The following is a 27,181-nucleotide window of genomic DNA, read 5'->3' as shown; positions in this document are numbered from 1 at the left end:
AGCAGCTCTGATGATTGGATTCATTTGAATAAAATATTTAACTAAATTTATTGAGAAGACCAAACACTTCAGAGCAGATGTTTAGCAGAAAGATGAAGGTCCATGATGCTGGTCTTCCTGAACATCCTGACAGACCTCTGACCTTTTCTCTTTTCTATCTTCACCCACTGAGACAAACAGACAGGATGAGAGACAGAGAGACGACCAACATGTGATTAGAGACTGAGAGGAACATGTGCTCTCTGCTCCACTCATATATACATGTAAAATATTTGTAAAAGGTGGAAAGAAGAAGAACCATTATTACTGTGTGAGACTGCTGCAGGGTTTAGACTCACAAGATGGAAAGCAAACTGGTCCTGATGTCTCATATGGTTTCATCAGAGCAGAAATGGATTTTAGACCAGAAACATTCAGTGTTTTGTTCAGCAGCATGTGTGTAAATGATACTTTAATGTCTTATGGGATGATGTGACAGTACAGCATGAACTCTTTATCTCTCTTTAGACTTGTTCATTCAGACTCTGACAAAGTAGCTGCTGGTGTGAAGTGATCATCCTGAAACTGCAGCTCCCAGTAAAACCAGTAGATGGCAGTAATGTAGCTTTTACAGAGTCCCATTTTGACTCAGACAGACTGCTGTCTGGACCCAACAAGACATGATGATGTGGACTCTGATTATATCTGAAAGCTGTTACAGCTGATGGACATTATTACTATGCAGGTTCTTGAGTTTAGTCTGGTTATTGTTCAGCATGTTGTTTTCCCCTCTCTGTGTAATTTGGTTTGGCTGAAGCACTTTCTAACTTACCCTGATGTGTCTCTGTGTGAGGTCAGTTTTCTTTAGTTGAGTTTGATCTGTTCAAGTGACACTGAGTGTCATTATATTTATGTGACCTCTATTAAAAGCTGGCTAGTTTATTCATTTCTTTGGATTTTTTGCCCTCATGTTTGAGCAATAAAAGCCCAGGTTTAGAAAAGACCTCTGTGTCCTCATGGCTTTACTGCTTGGTTCCTGACAACCAGGAACCAGAGAAAACTGCTGTCATTTCACATCTCTGAAAACTATTTTACTCTTGTCAAAGTTTCTCTTATTACAGTTTTATTCAGTTTATTCTACAATCTGATGTCTCTGACTGCAGATACATCACTGTTCTGTCAGCCTCTAAAGGTTTTTTCTTTTACAAAACAATGAGTGTTAAAATCAGCTTTTGAGGGACAAAGTCCATTTTTACTTTTGCTTAGTACAAGAACTTGATCCATTTCAGAATGAAACCTGATATATTACTGCAGGTTTTACCTTTGTACTTTTTAGTTGTGCAGCTGCAAGTAGCAAGAAATGATGTCAGACTCTTTATTTAGAGGAAAAATCTCAGCTGAACTGGATGTGATGGATGTTAACAGGAGACTCTTTGAGTTTCATTTAACCAGATTCATGACATTTTATTCCAAGCATTATGAACCAAACAAAGGTTTCAATGAACATCATAGTAATTACAGAAGTTCTGACTAAAGTTTAAACAAACAATAAAAGAAACACAAGTTTGAGCTTCTAACACCTCCGTCTCATCAAATTGTGTGATTTCAATCATCCTACAAAGAATCTTTACTTTTATTAAAGACAGATGCATCCTTTTGATTAGAAAATAAAGCCTCGTCAATGATGGCTTCTATGTTTTTATTCTTGGTCCGAGTCAGTTTAGCTCCACCAGGGTTGCATCTGGAATAATGAGGTAAATAATAATGTTCTCTCTCACATGGCAGAACTGCAGCTCCGTGAATTTATGGAAGGAACAACAACTCATGTCGGTACGGTGAGGAATTAATATTCCAACATAAAACAGGAAACTGAGCCTCAAAAGAACTTGATGGAAAATATAAAGGAAAAGATGGAAATGAGGAAGGTCTGGGCTGAAATGAAGTGGAGGGAAACTGAGCGATGAGAGTGTTTCTTATTCCAGTTCTGGATGTTTCTTCATGCAGCAGCAGCTTTCTATCCTGTGTGTGATGATGAAACTGGATCAGACACACAGTCCTGATGCTGATATTAAAGATTAGAATAAAAACTTCTTGCTTTTATGTCTCCTGACGCTTCACTTTATCATGACATGACTCCACATGATGAACACACTGAAAAGTTTGAACACACTGAGGTGTGTTTTTACAGAAACCTTTGTCAATGTTACTTCCTATGTCAGCATGATGGTGTGCTGCCACCTGGTGGAGAAATCTGGAACAACAGAGATGTGTTTGTCCAGAAGCTCCTCATAGAAATGTAACTGTGTTTTCTCTTGTTTATGTCTGTAAAGTTCTTCTTACACTCATTATTTTATTATTATAAAGACCCTTTATATTCGTTTTTTATTACAGTATTTTGCTTTATATTCTCTTCTGCTTCCTTTTTTTTTTTATCCCCCTACATCATTATAAATATCCACTGGTTTATGTAGTTAGTGGGAGTGTTATGGAGATATAGAATTAGATATTTATGGGTAAAAAGATTGTTTTATTAAAAAAAAAAAAAAAAAAGAAAGAAAAATTATACATATTTTTTGTTGCAGATAAACTGTTTAATGTTTGATAAAAATAAAAAAAATATATTCTTTCTTTACATAATGTACATATAATATGGCAGAAACATGAGGTGAGGCAGTGCATGAAACAATAATTAAAATGAAAACATGTGATACAGTGAGCTGGAACAACTGGGTCTGTTTGGAGGTCTGACAGCTTGATAAATACAGGATAAACCCTTGAACTATACATTACAGTTCTTCTTTCCAAGGAAACTGTAACCATTATTATTATTCACACACATAAAGTAACTTCCATCCAGCAGAGTAAAAAGAAAATGGAAACAGCAGATTAATATGCTGGAATATAAACACAAACATAAAACAAGGAAATCAAACGTTCCAGGAGATTCATATATGGTATTCATGCTATTATGTTCTTGACTAATTTAGACAACTGAACAGACTTTTGTGCGTGTGATAACTTGTACAATAAAATGATGCTGACATGTTGTGGAGAGAACAAGCGTTAGACTGAGAATCAACAAGCGGTTCCATCAACAATATCTGTTCACTTGGTAATTGTGCTAAATGTAGGCTAACTGTGCTGCCTTTAGGCTTCCTGTACTGAAGCATCTGCAAAGATGTACTGAGACACTGAGACATACACTAAGACATCTGCAGTCTCAGGAAATTAATGGGAAATTCAATCATGTGAACAATTGCCAAGTGGTTTGGAGGTTTGTCGTGTTATTTTGAGATTGTTTCTGTTTCAAGAAATGAGCCAAACCAATGCAGAAAAACTGTCATCTGGAGGGATTTGACCAAAGCAGATGATGTCATGAAAACGCAGAGAATTGGATTAAATTATATTGTATCTGCAAGTTGATCAGTGCAATGAGAAATGCTCCTCTAAGGACTGATTGTTGTGGATTTTGAACTAATAGTTCTGAGAATGATAAATGTTGTGAGAAAAACATCAAATCGACTGAGAAAAACTGTAAATGAAGCTCTGATGATGAAAGGGATGTTTTAGGGTTGTCTCTGTGGGATGTCAACATATCGTTTCTCTCTGCTTTTTCTCTTCATGACAACAAAAGCAGTGATAGAAATGATCAGTAGAGGAACTGCTGAAACTCCAAATCCCATCAGAATGAATGGTGAGATGTTTCCTCCTCTCTCTGGTTGTGGTCTGATGGTTGGTCTCTGAGGTGGGAGCTCTTCTACAGCTTCTGGAAATAACATCATATTTCTAGGTTGAAAATGGACTCATGGACTGATGGTGTTCACAGATTCCACACATTCTAGTAAATAATCCACTTCTCAGCAGTCAAACTTCATTAAACTGGTTTCACAGTTTAACGTAGGAAAATACAGATATTCATAAAGAAGAAGGAAAAAAAAGAAACTATTTTAATCTCAGTAAACTTACCAGTAACATTGAGCTGACAGCTGGCAGAGCCCCATCCAGAATCTGTGTTCACCTGACATCTGTACACACCTGAGTCATTAGTTCTGAGTCTGGACACATGAAGTCTGATTCGTCCTTCTTTGAGGACGTCTTTATCACTCTGGACTCGTCCTGCAAACTGTTTATCTGTAAACGATGAGGCTTCAACACCTTTAAAAACATGAAACAGGACTTTGAGCTTTTCAGCAGCTTTAAGTTCACAGTAGATGAAGAGAGAGTCGGGGGAGCTGTCAGGTTTGGTTGTGAACGTCCACTCCAGTGTGATGTTGTGCTTCTCCTCTGCCTGATAGGAGCTCTGTGTCACATTCACTACAAATGTTGCTGCTGAGGAGACAGAGAGGGAAAGAGAGGAGCAGACACACTGACAACTGGAACATGGGAGTCTTTAACTACATCTAGAGACGTTTCTGAAGATGAAAACTCACCACAGACACATGAGATGAGGATGAGGAGCAGCAGCGTCCTGCAGATCATCTTCTTCCTGTGAGAGGAGACAGAGGTGAAGAGTCATGAACACATGAGGTCAAAGTTCAGTCATTCCAGCATCTGATCCTGTTCATCATCCTGTTTATTACACATCACTGACCAAAGAACTTTCTGACTCAACTATATGAACTACAACCACTGACATGGAAGCTGTCACCATGGAAACCTGCACTTTGTGTTTCTATGGAAAAGTTTGATTTGTTCTTCAGGAATGTGTTTCTACCAGCAGGAGGCGCCAGAGACAAACTGCAGCTGAAACAGGTAAACTTAGCAGCTGGAAGTAAAGAGCATTTATTCCTGCTGTTATTTACAAGTTTATTTATTACAAGTAGGTCTGATATTCACAATATCATCCATGAATTTTACAAATTCCTCTGATTTAATTTTACTTTGATAGTCAAGGTCCAAGCTATACAGCTTTTTTTTTTTTTATTTATTTATTTTTTTTAAATAAAATGAATGCATTTTAATGCTCTTATGCTACTTATATTTGTTGTGTTATCATGCCGAATGTCGTAAAATGTGGGTCAACTTTGTTGCTTTTCAAAATGCATTATCATAAATATGAAGTTTCACCACTTCAGACTGACAGAAGAAGAAAACAGACTAAGTTTTATCCTGATTGTACCACAGCAGGAAAATCAGCAACAAGCCACAGAGCACATAAACTGCAAAGGATACAAAGAGAAAGGCTACACCTGACACGGACAAGCACACAAATAACACAATCTAGATCACATTGTATAGAACACTTTGTTAAAGCTTCCACAACAAGAAACTTTCATGTTTTTCTTTCTAAGTGTTGTTAAACCCAGAGGGCAGAGTTAGGAGGTGACTACTTGGACTCAAGCTAATGGAGCTAAACTGCTCAAACTAAACATGCAGTGAAATATTAAAACATGCAGAAAAAGCCGCATCAACAGCGATCCTGTCACATGTTTACTTCACAAACACTAAAATAACATGTTTTATGTGTGAATGAAGCTGAGAAGACTGCGTGGGATCTTCCTCTAAAATACTGAGAATCAGATGATTCAGAAATGAAAAACAAACAACAGACACGTGAATAAAGTTAAAGACAGAAGTTAAAACATTCACACATACCTGCGTGCTTTTCCACGTACAACATGAAACTTTTTAATACTATAATGAAGTCGGTTATGTCGTGACCACATTAAATACAAGCAAAAATGTACAATCTCCTACCTTTATCCTAAATCCTACCAATAACCCACATATGTCTGTTCTCACCTGGAGAGAGATCAGCTCCAATGTGTTTCTGTTGCTCGTTTTCTCCAAAACATTGTTTCCAGAAGAACTGCTTGATTAAAGTGAATGTTATGACTGTCTGCATGCTACAACTAGGTACTGAAAGTCACTGGGTCTTGGAAACAATGCTCTCCACTTTGCTCTGAGGACAGGGAAGAGGTTGCACCACCTTCCGCATAAAATTTGTTTATTTTCAATTATTTGCATGTATCCCTGCTGAACTCGTATATAATGTCCTTACTTTCAGAACTCTGAACAAATCTAATCTATGGTAACCATCTGTTTTTCCATGAGCAAATGGTGTCCTGTTACAGGGTGAAATTATTTTTTGGAAATGTCTTCAATGATCAAAGTTTCAACAAGTAAAATAAAATTTTCTATCAAAACTTAAACTTAATTGAAAAAAAGAAGTAATATGATTACCACTTTAATTTTACAGCAAATTGTGAACAATATCATCATAATTCTTTGTGCTAAAACGTCATCTCCCATGAGCCTTTGCGGCTGGTGAGAAAGATGTGTCTCTTTTTGTTTCATTATAAACTGGCTGCTGTTGTCAATAAATATATTCCTGCTTCTATTTAGACATGGATATTTACAGAGGTAACATGTTTTCATTGGCAGACTGTTTCAGTGTTGTTTTATGATGAACTTTATTATTAAATGTTGTTTCAGTACTGAAATTTAGTTTTATATGAATCAAGACAGGTTGAGTGGTGGCGTAATGGTTACCACTGTGGCCTCACAGCAAAATGGTCACTGGTTTGATCTTTGGCTGGGGTGAGGTTTAGTCAGAGGCTTTTCTGTGTGGAGTTTGCATGTTCTCCCAGATACGGGCCATGGGTTCTTTCCAGGTACTCTGGCCTCCTCCCACTATCCGAAGACATGCATGTTAGGTTAATTGGTTACTCTAAATTGCCTCTGAGCATGAGTGGGTGTTTGCCTCTGTGTGGCCCTGCAATGGACTGGCAAGCTGTCAAGGCTGTACCCTGCCTTTTGCCCAAAGGTAGATAAAGATGGGCTCCAGCTCCCCACGACCCTGAATTGGATTAAACTGTTTGGAAAATGAATGAATCAAGACAAAAAAACAAAACAGCTAAAATGATTTTTTCTTTCTTTCTTTGCATACAGATAAACAGTTTGCAGGACGAGTCCAGAGTGATAAAGACGTCCTCAAAGAAGGAAGAATCAGACTTCATGTGTCCAGACTCAGAACTAATGACTCAGGTGTGTACAGATGTCCGGTGAACACAGATTCTGGATGGGGCTCTGCCAGCTGTCAGCTCAGTGTTACTGGTAAGTTTACTGAGAAGAAAATAGATTTTCCTTCTTGTTCAGCAGCAGATCATTTCAGAGCTTCTCTAACATCCATCTGGTGGACGTGTCTTCATGCAGTATTGTGGAGTAGCAGCATCTTTTTGTCCTGTTTCTTATAAGGAAGCTCAGTATCAGACACGTGGTTCAAATGCTGATGTTAAAGATTAGAATAAAAGTTTCATGAGCTTTAATGTCTCCTCATGCTTCATATCATCTTTATATGAATCCACATGATGAACACACTGAGAAGTTCCAGTAAAGAGGTGACATTTCATTTTATATTTAAGTGCTGCCACCTGGTGGACAAATCTGGAACAGCAGAAACACACTTGTGCCATCATCACCTCTCAAATCACTGTGAAGGAGTTTTGATTCAAACACGTCCTGCATCTGAAACTATTTCACCCATACGGCTCAGGATAGGATCAGACGGGACAAATAAGAAGGAAATAAGCTGTGTGACTTCCTTCTGACTGGTTCAAAAATTGGCTGCAGCCAAACATAGTCTTTCAAATTAATAACAAAAAAAGAAATTATGTGATTGCACAGTCAAGAATATGAATGGAACATGTATATAAGCTGCAATGCAATGAAATAAAATCTCACCTGAAAGTAACCTTAACAGATATTACTCATAAAAGTTAGAACAATTTTAATTAAACATCACTTTTAACACACAAACAAGAAGCAGAAACACATTAGGTTGTAGTGGTGGGCTGCCATTTTCCTGTCATTTCAGTTTTCTCTTGTGTTGTTAGTTTGTTAGTCATAGATCATCAGATTCTACCAACATTTCTCTAATTGTTTGTTTCTTTTTTTTTATTTTTTATTTTTTTATTTATCCAAATGACTCCAAGTGAAACAGGAGACAAGTTGCAGATGTTGAAACCTCCACCATCGTAACACATTGGTTCTTACTACCATCTAGTGGTCATATGATGGTACTACAGATGAAAGAAACAAGCAGGACAATTCTTGGTGGACTGGGTCTTATCTGGTCTAATTGCCCTGTTTGTTTAACAAACTAATTAACATAGAAAGAACAAAGAATGTCACAATGCTCTCTCCATCCATCCATCCATCCATCCAGCTTCTGCTGCTTTTCTGGGGTCGGGTCACAAGGGCAGCAGCCTAAGCTGGGAAGCCCAGACTTCCCTCTCCCCAGCCACATTTGCCAACTCTGCGGGGAGATCCCGAGGCGTTCTCAGACCAGCCGAGAGATATAATCCCTCCAGCTCGACATTATTGACGTCTATGAAAAGGTGACCCTGCAGAAAAAGTTTGGAAACTACTGCTCTGGAGTCTAGCTGAACATACTAACAGAGTGATTCAGTTTATTTATAGAGATTTATGTCATGGCTGAGTCAGACAGCTTGTTTCATATGTTGTTTTTATTTATAATGGGAAGTGTTTGTTTGGGATTTTATCTCTTTATCTGTCAGATCGGTCCTTCTGTGTCGCCTCGAGTTCAGGAAAAACACATTCTGGATGACATGAAGAAACAGCAAAGAGCAGCTTTAATGTCCCCGAGACAAGAGAGGAAACTGGAATGGAAACACGTTTAGCATCAAGTTTTAACTTTGCAAAACAATCTGCCATGAAACAATTAGTTTTCCTGTAAGAAATAAAGAGAAAACTTAGTCATAAACGATCTTTCTCATTTGTATTCAGTCTTTGTAAAACAGACTAATTAGAGGCTGAAATATGAATTTTTCACAGGTTATTCATCATCTTAATTAGAATAATTTAACTTTTTACTTGTGATCAGACAACACTGAACAGGTTTAAGACTAAAATAAAGCAGATTTTTCAACTCCAGCAGAGAAATCAGATTCACCTTCACAGACCCAAAAAAGTGGGTGATTTATCCAAAGTTATTCTGTTCGATTTAATAGTTTGTTGCACATTATAAACATAAAACACACCAGTTTAGATCGTCCCAGATCGACGAGCCTCTGTGTTTACATCAGAGCAACTCTGCCTCTCTGAAATGCTCCTTTTATACCCAGTTATGTTACCAACCTGCTGGGAGATCATTTGCTGTCAAATGCACCCAGTTGACTTTTAGTTTTAGTGATTCTTCCGGCGTTTCGTTGCTCCTGTTCCAACTTTAACATCTTAAACTCTAAAAGAGCCACGATTATCCATGAAATAGTCAAACATCTCATTATCAACCTCTGACATGTTTATGTCCTGTTGGTGCGGCTGTAGCTCAGGAGGAAGAAGATGTGCCTGTCGGGGTATGAGTGTGTTGTATGAGTGTGCAGATGAATGTGACAAGTAGCGGAAAGTTCTTTGAGTGGTCTGCATGATTGGAAAAGTCCATTCAACATTTACAATATTGGAAAAAAACGTACAAGTTTATAAAGGTTTGCAAATAACTATTTTTTGATCTACATTTTGAACAGCTTCCCTTTTTAGACGTGATTGTAAATGTGATCATTTTTTCAATAAAAGAAAACACTTGACAGTGCTAAAGGGTTTTATTTTGAACAGGACATGTACAATACATGTCCTGTGTACAGTACATGTGTTTTATTTACAATATGAACAACAACAAAAAAAAAGAGAAAATATTCTATTTAGTTATAGTAGCGTAGTTTTACTAGATCCTAAACCCCGTCTATAAAAACTGGAGACCAACAAGTAAGACTGGTTGATTGATTGATTGATTTGCTCAAAGCAAAGCAAATCAGATAAAGGGAAAAATCACCATCTGTCCATTGACAGATTTTCCTCAAAACAAGTTGATCCTTTGAGCTAGAGAAAAATAAATTCTACTAGATTTATATTATTTAAAACAAAAATCTGAAAGAAATCAGATTTAAGAAGATAAATCTATTCTCCTGCTTCCTTATGAGTCACAATATACACAATATATATCCATTTACAGATTGAAATCACATTTAGACTTGAAGAGCAAATCAATACCTCAACATAGAATCATTTTATATTCTCACGTACATTTACCAGTCTGTTCATACCTTTACACATTTACATACACACAATAAATATAATAATAAAGCTGTAATGAACATACTTTTCATTGTTCTCATGATTCCCCTTAAATTATATCCCGACATCTCGATTAAAAAAACATCTTTTGAATGTGATCAGGATGTAAATTGCCACATTCATTCATTCATTTTCCTAACTGCTTAGTCCGATGAAGGGTCACGGGGAAGCTGGAGCCTATCCCAGCAGTCTTTGGGTGAAAAGCAGGGTACACCCTGGACAGCTCGCCATCGCAGGGCAAGTTGCCACATTGTTGTTGCTATTTGTAACTCCACCAAAGTATAGAACTTAAAAGTTCTTAAGTTTAAGGAAAGTATGCTCGTAAGTTCCTGATATCACATCTTAAAAACACTTTTTATTGCTTTTTGTCACATTTATAAGGCTAGCTTGGTAAGACCTCTGCTCCGATCCTTTCAACAGCTTAATAAGGGTCCAGGTGATGTTTTATTTTAATGCATCTTAAATAAAATGAAGGCACAAACTGCAGTCATAAAAAGATCTGAAGACAGCTGGAAAATCAGCTGTAAGGTTAGGTTTCACACCACTGACCCATATAAAGCAAATGACAAGTACCTGCAGCTACAACACACTGGAGCTGCTATGATGAATACATTTCCACACACAGAACTGAACATCCTTAAACATTATTTAGACAAAATACTTCCATATAAGCAGCATTATCTGATCAGCTTCATATAAAAAAAGAGATTTTACATTAAATAAACAAAATATTGCACCACATGGAGTGACAAAACACTGTATTAGTGAGTAGGTAATATAATATATAAAAACGTATAGTTCAGTATTAAAAACATTCAAATTCAGCTTATCAATACAGAAAAGCATTAACTAAGAACACAATTAAACACACAAATGAAATGTACAAAGTAAAAAATGTCTTGCACCAGAACACTTCAGCACGTGGAACAGTTTGGGTTTGTGATGGTCTTCCATGAGGAAGAGGAGCATCGTATCGACTGAGCCGCTGCTGCCCTCGTCTGATAAAAGCTGCTTCACATCAGAGTGAAATGAGTAGGTGATGTAAAACAAGCAAAATCAATGTGAATTCTTTCAGACTAATCTCTTTTAAAAGTGCATGATAAACTGTTAGAGCACTTTTCTCCTATTCGCTACGAGTCATTTTGATGCTTCTGTAAACAAGGTGCTGAGCTGTTAAACACTGTGGGGAGAAAGTTTGGAACATTCTGGACTTAACATCATGTTCCCGAGGTAAGAGTCGTAATCCCTGCATCTTTTTTCTTTACAGCATCTGAACACGGAGATGAAAACATGATTTATAGCTATAAAAAGATAAAGATGACCATGTTGTTTCTGTTCCTACCCCACTGGCTCCCAACTAAATATAAAACTCATGCTAAAAATCTTTTGTATGCATTTAAAGCTTTACACGGTTTAGCACCTGAACATATCCCTTAACTCCTCTGTGGTTTATATTAGATCTCCTGGAAAACAATTGTTTTTTTTTTAAGGTATTTTTAATTTTCATTTTGAATGTTTGTATACAAAACTTTATTTCAAGCAATTTATTATATTTTTATTCATGCTGCTGTTTTAAATGTGCTCAATAAGTAAAATGTGACGATCTCACTGTTACACTGAGTCAAATTTAAACAAAACAAATGTTTAGTATTACATCACTTTTGTGACATCATTTATTTAAAGTCACACTGAAAACAAAACAAATATTTAATGAGTGTCTGGATTCTTAAACCTGCAGACACATAAAGGAGACGGCTGGTAAGACTGACACGTGTGGCTCTGAACATAAAGGACCATTATGAACTTTTTTGCATGAACTGCAAACATAACAAAGCTCAACATAGGACCTGGTCTGGTTCCTGCTTAGGAGATGTTTGCTGCAGGACCAGATGCCCAAAGTATCCTAATAAAGATAATTATCACTGAGATATGATAAATCTTGGAGTCTTTTAGCTCACATTTAAAACAGGTTTCTAGAACCGCCTTCTTCCACCTGCGTCATATCGCAAAAATTAGGAGCATCTTGTCTCAGAAAGATGCAGAAAAATGAGTCCATGCCTTTATTACTTCCAGACTGGATTACTGCAATTCCTTATTGATGGGTTGTCCCAAATATGCCCTGAAAAGTCTCCAGCTGATCCAAAATGCTGCAGCGAGGGTTCTGATGAGGACTAGCAGGAGAGATCATATTTCACCATATTTCATCATATTAGCTATCAGGCTCCTCTCTTATGGAACCAGCTCCCACTGTGGGTTCGGGAGGCAGACTCCCTCCACACCTTTAAGATCGACCTGAAAACCTTCCTTTTCATGATTCTTATAGTTAGGATATGAACATCTCCTGAGTTGGAGTCTCTCATAACTATCCAGGTTATGCTCATTGCTCTTATAGTTATGGGTAGTCTAGTCAACCTTTACTTATGTAGCAATGGGGATTTCACCTGATGCACTGAGAAGTACCTCACTCATTACTCTAATATAATAATGGATAAATATATGCCAATATTGCCGCTCTAACTCCTTTCTCCTTTTTTTCGCAGGTCTTCCTGAATAAGTGCAGTTGTACATGTTTTTCTGTCCTTCCTGTCCTCTCCACCCCAACCAGTCGAGGCAGATGGCTGCCCTCCCTGAGCCGGGTTCTGCCGGAGGTTTTCTTCCTGTTAAAAGGGAGTTTTTTCCTTCCTACTGTCGCCTCGTGCAGCTCAGGATGGGAGATTGGATCGAAGTCATGACTCGATGCAATCAGTTGGTTTCTATTATAGGATATGTATGAATTGGCTTGAAATGATGTGTATGTTGATTCGTGTGTGTAAAGTGCCCTGTGACAACATTGTTGGGAAGTGGCGCTATACAGATAAGAACATCTGGAGGATTAAAGGACTGATGACTCAGCAGGATTTCTGCATTTATCTTTACTAGACAACTGTAACGCTGTCCTTGTAGGTCTTCTGAAAGAGTCCAGAACGCTGCCGTTCATGTTCTCAGACCAAGAAAGTGGATCATAGAAGTCCAGTCCTCAGATGTTTTGGCTTCCTGTCTGTCAACAATAGACTGCTGTTCGTTTCTGAAGCACTGAATGGTTAAGGTCCCAGACAGATTCAGGATATTCTGGTTTGTTATAAACCAACCAGATCCACGAGGTATTCAAGGTCAAATCTACTTTTTGTTCCTAGTTTTTTTCTTTTTTAAATGTGGATCAAACTCCTGGAAAACGGCCGATCTGTTGAATCTCTCAGCTGCAAGCTGCTTTTTTAAAACGTTTCTATTTGCTGTGATTTATCAAACTGTTATTTCCACACAGCGTAACTTCTACTTCTTAAACTTCACCTAATTCTATTTTCGCTTTTTCTGTCTATATATAATTTCAATTGAAGTTTTATGCTTTCTTTTTCCTCCTGCAACCATTGTATTGCTTTTCACGTTTTATGTAAAGTACTTGTCCTGTAATGTGCTACACAAGTAAACAATTCAACGGAAAAAAATAAAAATCTAATAATGCCTCACCACTGTGGCTGGCACCACAAAATAGCAGCAAGAAAGTTGCTGGTTCGAAACTCATACATACATGCATGTATGCATTTATGTAAAGGAGACTTCAGAAAGATTTCAAGTCTTTCACTTTGACATAACTGTGAGAATAGCAGATTTACTGCAGCAGCAGAGTTATCATCCAAAAGTGTTAAACACTGAGGGATTGTGAGAAAACTCTTCTCCATTTCACTAAGAACCATTTCAGAACCTGGTCTGGTTCCTGGTTTGGAAACCTTAGTTGCAGTGACAAGTACCTGAAGACTCCAAACATAAAAAGACTCAACATAGCACCCGGTCTGGTTTCTGGTTTCAGACCTCTGATGCAGTAACAAACAGCTTAAGTATCCTAATAGCAGAAAAAGGTAAGGGTACCTCAAATTAGCACTTTGAGGTAAATTGTAGTCACATGAGGTAGTAAATTATAAACAGACAAACAACAAAAACAGTAATAACTGTCTACATGCATAGATGGCATGGCAACACTATTCACTTTAAATGGCATGTTGGTTTTTGGGAAATGCCATTTTTCCTGTCAAGCTATAAATCACTCTTGTAAACTGGATTCATTCCTGTTTTTCAAGTAAAGAACTAAAAGTACTGCTATAAGTACTATGAACATCGAAAAACCCACGTAGAGTCCGATTCTTTCCCGTATTGCTGGCGGTGAAGTTTCCTCTGTTGTTTTATTCCAGGATGCTGCAAAGAGATAAAACAAAAAAAATGAGTGACTTTCTGAAGTTTTCTGAGAGCTTAAACGTGTCATTAGACGAGTGAACAAAGTCGAGAAGTTACAAAAACACTAAATACATTGTTATTGGGAATCAGTGAAAAGGTTATACAGCTTGTATGTTTACTGCCTAAATCAGTGGTTCCTAAACTTTTTGAGCCACGATTCCCCAAGACATCATATGATGGTGTTTGTGGTGACCCTACCTCATTTTAACCCACTTATGTGATGGAGAGTTATGAGAAACTGGATTTGGTTCACTGCTGTAACATCTAAATGCCTCAAACCAGCTTCTCTTGCAGAAACAATGCCAAATTAAGCATTTAACAGTTAATTTAACAAATTTATCTGCGTTAAGGTCTTTATGATATTCCTAATAAAAGTCGGAACTTTGTATATATTTTTTTACAATGCTCCGGCAGCCCCTGAAATTATTTTGGGACCCTTGTAGGAGCTAGGGGCCCCCAGTTTAAACAAGGCTGGCCTAAATGATTCATGAAAGTGTCTTTGTAACCGTTTCCTCTTAAAGGAAGGAGAAAACTAAGGAGGAAACTTATGACTTCATTCCTCACACATTGATGCTGAAATGCCTGAAGCTGCACAAGGTCAACAATACCCCCAAGGTCATCTTTAGGATAGTTGTGCAAGTCTCCAGAAAATGTGGCATATGTCAACATCCACACGGATTCACCGTCCCACGGTTTCAAGTTATCAAGTTTCAAGCTGTTTGTCACATGCACATCCAAGATGGCAGTGAAATGCAGATATACATGCTTCCATATACATGCTTCCAAAACTGTGCATGCCATTTAACAGCAGTAAAAACACAAAAAGTAAAATAAAAATACATAATCATTAAATATACACAATATTAACGATGTACACAATGTAGAAAATGTAGACCTTTGATTGGTGCAATTGAACATGACCTTTATTTGCCCTCAACCCCCTATGATCCTATTGTATCTCTGTTCTTATCTATTGTAAGGCAGCGCTGTAATAGCTGCATGGCCTGAGCTTAGCTCGGTTCTGTTTTGCTCTTTTGTCATGAATGTTACATGTTCCTATGTCTGACCTTGGACGAGCTGGCTCTAACTCTGAATTTCCCCTCGGGGATGAATAAAGTATCTTTGATTTGATTTGATTGATTAAAGTGATAATGATCAAACGACATGATTATGAACTTTCGCAGCAGAAAGTAGGACACCAAGCCAGAGGTCAGAGGTCAAAGCTCTGCATGCTGTACTGCAGATGCCTGGACCTCCTGAGCCAATTCATCAACAAGACTGGAAAGATACTGACTCAGAAAAGGAGCCATTGTTCTTATTGTCCATCTCTGGTCCTCAAGGATACTTTTATTTCCTTCTCCTCCACACTTTACTTTAACTAAACACAGAAATGCTAACCCAGTCTACAGCACAGGTTTGAAAGTCCAGTTCTCGGGGGGCCGGTTTCCTGCAGGTTTTTGTTGTCTCCAGGCTCCAACACACCAGACTGAACAAATGCATGGGTTGACAAGCTGTTGGAATCATTTGATTTGAATCAGGTGTTTTGGTAGAGGGAAAAAACAGAAACTTGCCAGATAGTGGCCATCAAAAACGGAAGTTTGATACTCCTGCCAGTAAAAGGTTTTACTTCCTGTGAAGACAAGCTTTCTTTAATATTTGCAGCAGGCTGCTACAGATGTTTTATCAGTTGATGGTTGGCAGCGTGCTCCTACATGCTGGGGGAGCTGTACCATCAGGAGGAGCCAACACCAGCTGAATACATTCATTTAAAAGGGACGGAGGCTGGAGGAGGCAGTGAAGCAGCAGAAAATTCCTTCCAAATTTCAACACCTCAAATCCTCTGTACTCTGGCTGCCTACGGAGTCGTGTACTAGGGCTGCTCTATTATGGCAAAAATGATAATCACGATTATTTTGACTGAAATTGAGATCTCGATTATTGAACACGATTATCCTTTTATCTTTAACTTTTTTTTTTTTTTTTACATTAAACCGTGACTTTTAAAAAAAATGTCTTTAGGATTCCTCATATTTTAGAAAACAAACAAATAACATGAAGCTTTGTCATGACGAAGTGCAAATACTGATGTAAACTGAATAGATAAATATAAGTTAAGATTAAACAATGCTGTGTGTCGTGGTGTTCTCGACTCCGCGTCGTGCATTATAACCGTCTAATGCACGGTTTTGAGTTGTTTAATCCGCTTTTACCATGGTTCCACACCGTAAATATTTTATAACAAGTTTGTATTTCTTTTCTACAACATTTGCTGAAGTACAGGAACTATTTCATGTTTGCTGTCAGGCTACAGCGCGTTTGTCTCATTCACCTGCTAAAAGACAGCTGATCTGAACCAGCTGATTAACGCGTTGCTATGGTAACGGCCCATAACGGACGGATATTGCAGTGTTTAACCCGTCGGAATACGTGTGCATTTAGACAAAAATAATGCAGCCAGTTGTCACTGACAGTGGTATAAACTATGTTTAGGTGAACTTCCACAACCTACTGCAGTTATTCTACATTGACCTGCAGCCGGAGCCGACTGAGACTGGCCGCCTGGGAGTGCTTTAGGACGGGAGAGGCTCCCGCTTCTCCTTCCTTACAGTAACTACAGAACAATATGTGCCTTCAAGTCAGTCGCCAAAACACCAGAAAAGTCTCCAATAACTCCAGTAAAAGCTGCTAGATTTGTCGCTAGTCGTTAGTGAGAACAGTGGCTGAATGAAACCAAAGCACTGCAATGCCGGTGATGCTTGATTAGAAACTGAAGACAGCAGGAGTGGAAACTGCAAAGAGAAAAATAATCGCACCCTTTTATTTTTATGATCGTTGAAAACCCAGATCGTAACTGAGATAAAAATCTGATTAATCGCCCAGACCTATCGTGTACGTTCAGTAATGTCTCTGCATGGTTCCACAGAAAGACTGTGGAAGACCTTTGTCCCCACTGCAGTAGGCTGCACAACTTCCTGGAGAGAGGAGGGGTCATCTACCAGTCAGTGTAACAGTGGAGCTTCTAGACTAGAGCAGATTGATTATGAGGTTTATTTTAGTAAAATTCTTTCAATCTATTTATAGATTTTAATTATGTTTATTTACTTTGTGAAAATTTTATCCCCACATCGCATCTCTATTTTTTAGCATAATCTGACATATGAAACTGAAAAAAAACTAACAAATTACATACTTTGCTAATTCAACTTTTCTTGGACCTTTACACAAAATCAACCTTTTTTCTTTCTTACAGGTGACAAGTTGTGCACAGGTCTTAAACTCTGGTGTCATCATATTTAATATGAGTCACCGCGAGAATGCTTATGTAAGACAGCAGGGTTTGGATGTTGTGGTAACATCCAGAACCTTTAGGTGAAGTTTCAGACCACTTTATAGCAACAGATTTATCATATCTAAGTCATTCATTTAGAAACACTTTACTAAAACACTGCAGTCAATTTAATCTATTTAATAAAAGTTAGAAGATAATCATGTTTAGTGGATGTACATTTCAACAGTCACCACCAAAAAAGGCATTTTAAAATGTCAAATTCAGATGTTTTGACAACTACCAGATGTTCAACAGTACTAAACACAAACTTTTTTGGCAACATCTACAAACAATATATGGTTGTATCTACACAACAGATGCTTTGCTATTTTGTTTTTAATGTTGTAGGTCCTTTTCTCAGATTTTTCCCTTTTGGTTTTAAAAAGAGAAAAAAAAAAAACGAAGCGCAATAATGTATGTGAACTGCTGCAGTTAACAGGCTTGTTCAACTCCTGATGTGAAGTTATCTTAGCATTTAAAACTCTTCCTACACCTGAGTATGACTTTAAAACAATGATATTAATGGAAATGAATAAGTTAGAAATGTGTAATTTCACTATCATACAAAAAAGGCATCAATCCTGGTGCTCGAGGGCCTGCAGGTTTTCCAAGTGTTCCTGCTGGAACACACCTGACTCAGACAAGCTCTGCACATGTCTGCTGAATACACATTGATTTGAATCAGGTGTGTTGCAGCAGGGACACTTGGAACTCCTGCAGGTCACTGACAATCGTTAGAAAATGGCCATGATATTTCTGCATCAACATAAATGAAGTCATCAAGTAAATCTAATGACTAAAGTTCAGTTTCAGTCGAGTAAAACATATGAATGAACCTTCTCATTATTAGATGCTTTCAGCTTACCTGTAACTCTGATGTCACAAATCTCATTTTTATTTTTTCTGTCAGCAACAACAAGACACTGATATGTTCCCGTGTCGTTGAGCCTCGCGTCAGTCAGGAAGCATTTGATTGGTTCATTCCTGATGAACGATGGATCACAGTGCAGTCGTCCTCGGTAGAACTCATCTATAAACAGTGTGTCTTTGCGTTTGCTATCATAGAAATAAATCCTCCTCAGTGGTTCCACCTTCATCAGGTCTATATGCAGTGAATCAGGAGGTGTGTCAGTGCCATCAGGGAAAAAACACGTCAGCGTGATGTTTCCGTGCTCCTCTGCAGGGTAGACAGCTGGAGTTGATGGAGTCTGACCTGCAGAGTTAAAAGAAAAAGCAAAATAAAAGAAAAACAACAGGAGTCAGATCTCTTATAAATGTAATAATTACGGTGTCCCTTAGTGGCCTGGAGAAGTTACTGCTTGTGATATAGCAAAAAATGAAAAAGAAAATTATTTTAAAAGACTGAATAATAATTCAAAAATAATTTTGCTTTTAGAGATATTTGCCATGATTTTGGCTTTTTATTTGTATTATTTGTATATATTAATATTTATCAGTGCACAACCTCTTCTTCTCTTGCCTTTAAAAACCCTTCCGCTTCCTCAACATTCGTCTCGGAGGTGGGAAAACAATCTTCAGGTCAAAACTTCGAGAAATTACATCAAATCTGGTGCGAAGCACACCATGCACCATAGGAAACATGTCTGGATGCTAATGTTAACAAAATGTTGACAAAATAAAATAATCATAACACCAATAACCATAACAACCAATAGGTAAAGTGATGACTAAAAAGAAAATAACACTAGTAGAAAGAAATAATCGCAATTATTGTTTGTTTTGTTTTTTTTACACTGCCAAGATTGCAGATGACCATAAATGACTATACAGATACAAAAATACCATAAATTCCCTGATAAACATGCTCCTCCTTACGGTCTGGGTTCTATTTTTATAAAGAAAAGCATGAGGACTGGATCAGCTTTCTCTCATGTGGGTGTGAGGGCGACTTTGACCTCTGAACAATAGAATGTGAATCTTTAACCTACTATTGCTATCCCACCACCAGTATGACATGTAAGAGTTATTAACAATAATAAAAATATGGCAGTGATGTCATGGTTAAACAGGTCACTTCACAATAAGAAGGGTTCTGGTTTGAACATTGGCTGGTCTGCAAACCAGCCGACATCCATGCAAATTTCTATGTGACGTTCACGTGTTTTAAATGCCACGTAGAAAATTCATTACTTACATTCGAAGCTGTTGCTGTTTTAGTTAATTGTTTAGAAGGAGAATTAAGTAGAAAAGTAACTCACCAGCAGCAAGATAGAGACCCAAAATGAGTTCCAGGGGCACGTCAAATCTCCAAACTGCCATTTATCACTATTCTGCCCTGAAACAGACACTTTATCTTAATGTTTTCATCCATGTTTTCTGCAGCAGTTTATATCATTTATGTACACATCCGATTCCATTTTTGTCAGTCTCTCATTTAAAACCACTGTTTAGCTTCAGAGGGCAAAAACTGCAGCCGTGTAAACAAAAATGTTTAGTTGAATTGTTTCACCTTCATTAAGACAGTGTCAGTGTATAAACAAAGTGTGTATTCAGCTCATACATTCCAGCAGTGGAGACAAACTACAGCACACTGATTTATGTCTATTGTTTCCAGTTTTATGTTCTTTAGTTAATTAGTTGGATGCAAATGTTTTCTTTGTGTCACATTGAATGTTAGTGGTACATTCCCTTTAAGTGGAGAGAAATTGTGTATTTGCCTTTAAAGAAGAGGAAAGCTGTGTGCATTGCCTTAAAGAGTTGCATGGTGGCGGTGGTGATTTGAGGTGTAGGTCACATGACTAAAAAGCTATTGAACTTTAAAATATTCAAAAATTCATGTAAAAAAAAAAAATGGAGAAAATAAAGACTGTGCAACATGTGGCATGACTAGCTGAGCAATTAGTGATTTGAGATGTGTAAGTCATGTGACTAAAAAGCTATTGAATGATTAAAAATTTTATTTAAATTAGCACACGATTAAAATGTAACCAGCGCCACCTGGTGGGGGAAGGCTTCCTCTCTGAGTTTCTAAAAGGCTTAGGAAGCATGAGGAAGTGCCAGGTGTTTTTGAGGCTGGTGATGAGGTGAGCCTCATGAGTAACTAAGAATAAACATAGAACTCAGTATTTAAACAAACAAGCAATTTTATTAACAAAGACCTCAGAGAAATCCCACCTCAATTTAACCCAGACTGGTCATACACTTCCAAATAACCCCAGCATACCTAGAACCTGAAGAACAAACCAAACGTGGCGCCACAAAGCACATCATTCAGCTAACACTGCAAGTCTCACTCATGAAGACCAACCCTCAGAAGTCAGGGTCCAGGAGCCTGGAAATCAAGGCCTATTTGAAATCGGCTGTCACAACCCCACAACAAAGCGGCGTAGGGTCGGCAAGTTATAACGAGGAGACTGGATGTTGGTATAAAGTTAGGAAGACCGTCGCATCGTGCATCTTAACCCCACGACGAAGTGGCTTCGGGTCGGGAAACTGGGTGTCCGATTATCTGTTAAATATCAAACCTCAAACTAACTTTACTTCGGTCTGAAACCGAGGTCTGAAAGTGTCCCTGGAAGTTCATTTCCTGAATACAACAAAACCTAAACTATTTCATAATCAAGACCATGAAAAAAGTTTCTTTTCCTTTTTGACTCTACCATTTCTAAACTCAGCAATCATTAATAAGTTTTATTCAATGCATTTTAAATGATTTTCAACAGCGCAATAAACAAACTTGCTGAAAGACAAAAACTGCGCAGTGGAGGCTTGGTGCTGAACAATGGGGCAGGGGTTTCTCTCTACATGTGCTAAAAACGTACCTTTCCCAGTTTGATCCAAACGGAGGAAGACAACTTGATTCAGCTCCCAGACTTTAAAACCTTTAAGCAAGCAATTGTATCTCACGGCTCCACCGTCTGATTCACCCGAAGAAGACAATAAAATCCATTAAAACTAAGTACGCAACAAAGAAATAAGAAACTGCACAGCTTCCTGGGCTACTTCTACTCCCTGGCAACACCCACTTCCTTCTACCCTAACACCAGCAAGTTTTGCGAGAGGCACCTGCCTGGGAGGTTTAATTCACTGAATGTCTCTATTAGCCCGGAACTTGTGGAGTGCGAAAAGATGAACAGCATGAGCTGAAAGACTCGCAACGATACACTCTCGCCAAAAACGAACAGTGTAGGTTGAACTTAATCTTTTGGATTTCAGAAGAAGACTCTATATTGTATTGTTTCACTTGCCAGTAACGTGGTCACGACATAACCGACTTCATTATAGTGTTAAAAAGTTTCATGTTGTACGTGGAAAAGTACGCAGGTATGTGTGAATGTTTTAACTTCTGTCTTTAACTTTATTAACATGTCTGTTGTTTGTTTTTCATTTCTGAATCATCTGATTCTCAGTATTTTAGAGGAAGATCCCACGCAGTCTTCTCAGCTTCATTCACACATAAAACATGTTATTTTAGTGTTTGTGAAGTAAACATGTGACAGGATCGCTGTTGATGCGGCTTTTTCTGCATGTTTTAATATTTCACTGCATGTTTAGTTTGAGCAGTTTAGCTCCATTAGCTTGAGTCCAAGTAGTCACCTCCTAACTCTGCCCTCTGGGTTTAACAACACTTAGAAAGAAAAACATGAAAGTTTCTTGTTGTGGAAGCTTTAACAAAATGTTCTACACAATGTGATCTAGATTGTGTTATTTGTGTGCTTGTCCGTGTCAGGTGTAGCCTTTCTCTTTGTATCCTTTGCAGTTTATGTGCTCTGTGGCTTGTTGCTGATTTTCCTGCTGTGGTACAATCAGGATAAAACTTAGTCTATTTTCTTCTTGTGTCAGTCTGAAGTGGTGAAACTTCATATTTATTTATTATTATGCACATTGAGAAACGATAAAATTGACCCAAATATTACGACTTTCGGCATGATAACATAACGAATATAAATAGCAAAAGAGCATTTAAATGCATTCATTTTATTTTTAAAAAAGAATTAAGCTGTATTGTTCGGACCTTAATTATCAAAGTAAAATTAAATCAGATGAATTAGCAAAGGTAGTTGGTGATTTTGTCTTCCTGTGTCAGTCTGAAGTGGTGAAACTTCATTTTTAATTCATAATGTACTTTAAGAAACAACAAAATTGACCCAAATTTTACGGCATTCAACATGATAATGCAGAAATAGCATAAGAGCATGTTTAATTTAAATATATTCATTTTGTTTAAAAAAAAAATGAAATAATCGAAATCAACTGAAATTAGATTCATTTGTAAACTTAGTGGATGATATTGTGAATATTAGACCTACTTGTAATAAATAAACTAGTAAATAACAGCAGGAATAAATGCTCTTTACTTCCAGCTGCTAAGTTTACCTGTTTCAGCTGCAGTTTGTCTCTGGCGCCTCCTGCTGGTAGAAACACATTCCTGAAGAACAAATCAAACTTTTCCATAGAAACACAAAGTGCAGGTTTCCATGGTGACAGCTTCCATGTCAGTGGTTGTAGTTCATATAGTTGAGTCAGAAAGTTCTTTGGTCAGTGATGTGTAATAAACAGGATGATGAACAGGATCAGATGCTGGAATGACTGAACTTTGACCTCATGTGTTCATGACTCTTCACCTCTGTCTCCTCTCACAGGAAGAAGATGATCTGCAGGACACTGCCGCTCCTCATCCTCATCTCATGTGTCTGTGGTGAGTTTCAGATTTTACTTACTAAAATACTTTATAAAATTTAAAGTGTTTTAAAATCTTCAGTTAGTGCTTAGACTACTAATATTATTAGTATCTTGTTTTAACTCAGAGCAGACTGTCAGTGAAGGTAACACCAGTTTAACCTGAGGTTGATCTGACAGAAACGTTTATAGACACAGTTAAAAGAATAGTATGTTCCAGTTCTCGGTGTTTGAGAGAAAAAAGTTGTTCTCTTAATTTCAGTGACAGTAAAACATCATCTCCATCTGTCCTCTGCAGGAAAGTCATCTGAGAAAACAACTCTGACAGTCTATCAGTCAGAGGAAGACGACAACATCACCATCAGATGGGACGATCAGAACCAAACAGACATGTCTCTCACCAACATGATCTGTCTTTTTAACTCAACACATTTGTTTGTTTTGTATGAAATGATAAATGGTGTTGAGTTTCCAGCGTCTCAGCATCAGCAGTTTGCAGGAAGAGTTCAGTGTGACAGAGACGCTCTGAGAGAAGGACGAGTCAGACTTCATCTGTCCAGACTCACAGCTGGAGACTCTGGAAGTTACTGGTGTGAACTGGCTCGTTATGACAAGAACTTCAGGAGATGGCGGCTCCAGGATGAGTGTAAGTTGGCAGATTTTTACCAGTTAAAACCAGCGGTGATGTGTGTGTTGCTGTTGTGTCATATAACTAATATAAATATCTTCCACAGTTCATTTTGTCCTGAATGTGACCAGAACCTCTCATGAAGACGGTTTAGTCTTTCTCAGCACAACACAGTCTGGAGTGACACCTGCTGAAGGTAAGTAGGCAGTTACCATGGTAACCATGGACATTGTATGCTTACTAGGTCAACATTTGAATAAATTAATTCTTTATTTAAAACATAAAACAAATATTAAACTAAATTAAAACAAAAAAGTAAACATTTTAAGTTTTTGAGGCTGATCGTAAAACAACACAATGATAAAAGACAAAGATAGATTTACTAAACGATCCACATGAAAAAGTGGTCAAAGTAAACTGATTTAACTTTTTACAACTTCTAGATTAGTGCAAATGTTCATTTTCCTGAAAACACTTCACACATCTAACTGTCTTTGTTTGTTTTCATGCAGAACAACCAGAAAATGAAAAACCGACTGTTATAATACTGTTGTTACTTCTACCATCTGCAGCTTTAAATGTCTTTCATATTTATGTGGCATGGAAGGCTTGTTTGTACTCCAGAAAGAAATCACCAACACAAATCGGCTACATTGAGGACTCAGATGAACAAGATGTGCTCAGAACTGCTCCAGATGTCTGAGAATACATTTTGGCATCAAAAACTTTTCTAATCATTGAACCACAGACTGCTACATGGAAAAATACTAATTATTGATGTTTTAAAGCCCCGGCTCGCCAGAGAAAAGGGGGAGGGGTTTGTAAACATTCAGGCCTACAAATAAATCTGTAGGTAAAAAGGTGTTTTTTTGCAAGAAATGTGTCCGTGCAAACCTGTACAATATCACCAAATCACAACGGAGTGATATATTCCCCAAAGCAAACAACACAGCTAGAACTAGAAGGGTTGACAAATTTACCCTACTGGGCTTACAACAAACAGAACAACAAAGAATATTCTTCTTAAAAACCCCACAAAACACTTTCCAGGATGACAATCAAAGCAAAGTGAGGAAAACTGAGCATCAAGACCCAGTAACCCTGATTGTGGGTCAGCCTGCTCTTCAAACAGGACTAACAGGAAGGACCCAGCTGGGAGGGATGAAGAGTCAGCCAGTTCTGGACATGGAGCAGCAGCCAATCACAAGAAGGAGCAGTGCAGCCAGTTGCAGGGTGGAATTAAGGCAGACCAGTCAATGGTCTAGAGCAGGGATCCTTGCTCCAGGTCCCTGAGGACCGGTTTCCTGCAGGTTTTCCAAGCATCCCAGCTGCAACACACCTGATTAAATGAATGTGTATTTAGCAAACATATGCAGAGCTTGTCTGAGTCTGGTGTGTTCCAGCAGGGACACTAGGAAAACCTGAGGGACTCTGGGCCTCAAGGACCAGGATTGAGGATCTCTGGTCTCGAAGGGACCACACAGTCAGTTTTGTCTCGAGTGGCTGAGGGACTTAGCATTTAATGACACACAACAAGCTGTCTGGTTTCTTCCTCTAAGATCAGATTGTTGTTTTTAAACAGTTTTTTTATTAACTTCATATTGAAACTTAAAATTATTTAGTTGCAGAACTGAATCTTTTAGTGTTGCTTAACTCACTAAGTTCTTTTTTCTGAAATCAAAAGCCCAGTTTCTGATCTGAAAAGTTCTTTATTAATTCATTTTTTTACAAAACTTTAATATAATTAACGAAATAGTTATTTTACAAATAGTTTACATTACAAGACAAAATCTCAGTTTTATGTTTGTAAAGGTTGAATCGTCCAGTTTCTGCTTCAGATCAGCACTTTCAGCAAATTTAACACCAAACAATTACTACTTTATGTTTTTCCACACATTTTATTGTTTCCAGTACTCCGTGTGTGTAACTCTGTATTTCTGTACTGAGAAGTGTGTGTTGCTGCCGTGAAACCAGAGTCTGATCACAGTGAACGTCAAGTCTCATCATGTGTTCCTCTGCGTAATTCTGTAGTTCAGAGTCCATACTGTTTGAAAAATAATTTTCTGCTTTATGACTTCATAATAACCCAAATGAAGCATCAGGAACAGACATGAGAAACCTCCAGTTCAGGAAATCAATACTGTAGATCAGAATGTAGCTGCAGAGGAAACAGTGGACAGGAGCATTAATAATGATGAACTGGTGTAAATGTTTTAATAGATGTTTAGTTTTACTATGAGCAGAGGTGGGAATTAATAAGCTGTTTATATATATATATATATATATATATATATATATATATATATAGTGTGTGTGTGTGTGTGTGTATAATATATGGCACTTATATGAAGTCTTACTATTTATTTGTTTTTATTTTTATATTTCTTTTTACTTTTTAATATGTTTGAAATGAAGCTACTTTTTGTTACATTTCTACTTCAATCTCAACACAGATGCAGAGCGTTCTCATCATCAGACTATTTGTGTTTTTTTCTTTTTTTTTTTTTTGGCTTATATGTGTTGGCGCATGTTTTTTTTTTTGTCAACCCTTTAATGTCATACCATAAGAGCTCATGATGTCTGAGATTTTATAGAAATAAACCTGTGAGAATTATGTGTATCAGTGGTTCTATGTTTTTATTAAAGTGAATTCATGTTCAGCCATCACCACCAACATGAAGTTATAAAAAAACTCAAACCAACGTACTTTGCTCTCTGTGTTTTCATCGACGACATGAACAAATTTCATGATTCTCCAGAGAAATAACAGCATCTTGTGATTGGAAACAATATGTATGTTTGGATTAATGCAGAAATCAAAGATCAAAATAAGTCCGAGTATTCAACTATTATTTTTAAAAGTATGTTTTCTATCTTTATTTGTAAAAATTATTACAAACAAGTTAACACGTCGTACATGCTCTAGCTGAACATACTGACAGAGTGATTCAGTTTATAGAGATTTATGTCATGGCTGAGTCAGACAGCTTGTTTCATATGTTGTTTTTATTTATAATGGGAAGTGTTTGTTTGGGATTTTATCTCTTTATCTGTCAGATCGGTCCTTCTGTGTCGCCTCGAGTTCAGGAAAAACACATTCTGGATGAGATGAAGAAACAGCAAAGAGCAGCTTTAATGTCACCGAGACAAGAGAGGGAACTGGAATGGAAACACGTTTAGCATCAGGTTTTAACTTTGCAAAACAATCTGCCATGAAACAATTAGTTTTCCTGTAAGAAATAAAGAGA

General features: G+C 37.6%; 1 protein-coding gene across 1 annotated transcript; it reads right to left on the bottom strand.

Annotated features, from left to right (window-relative positions):
- Positions 1 to 12,684: 12,684 nt before the first annotated feature.
- Positions 12,685 to 19,945, bottom strand: LOC306769270 (uncharacterized protein; the record flags this gene model as incomplete). The annotated part of the gene is made up of 3 exons (XM_079257836.1): positions 12,685 to 14,298; positions 18,531 to 18,878; positions 19,885 to 19,945. The coding sequence occupies 3 exons, from the start codon at positions 19,943 to 19,945 to the stop codon at positions 14,147 to 14,149; spliced, it is 561 nt and encodes a 186-aa protein (XP_079113962.1). The 3' UTR covers positions 12,685 to 14,146.
- Between the last annotated feature and the right edge of the window lie 7,236 nt (positions 19,946 to 27,181).

The sequence above is a fragment of the Telmatherina bonti genome, assembly GCF_933228915.1.
Source record: "Telmatherina bonti genome assembly, chromosome: 18".
NCBI classification, from domain to species: Eukaryota; Metazoa; Chordata; class Actinopteri; order Atheriniformes; family Telmatherinidae; genus Telmatherina; species Telmatherina bonti.
The sequence above is the reverse complement of the archived record's forward strand: the minus strand, read 5'-3'. Positions and strand labels throughout refer to the sequence as shown.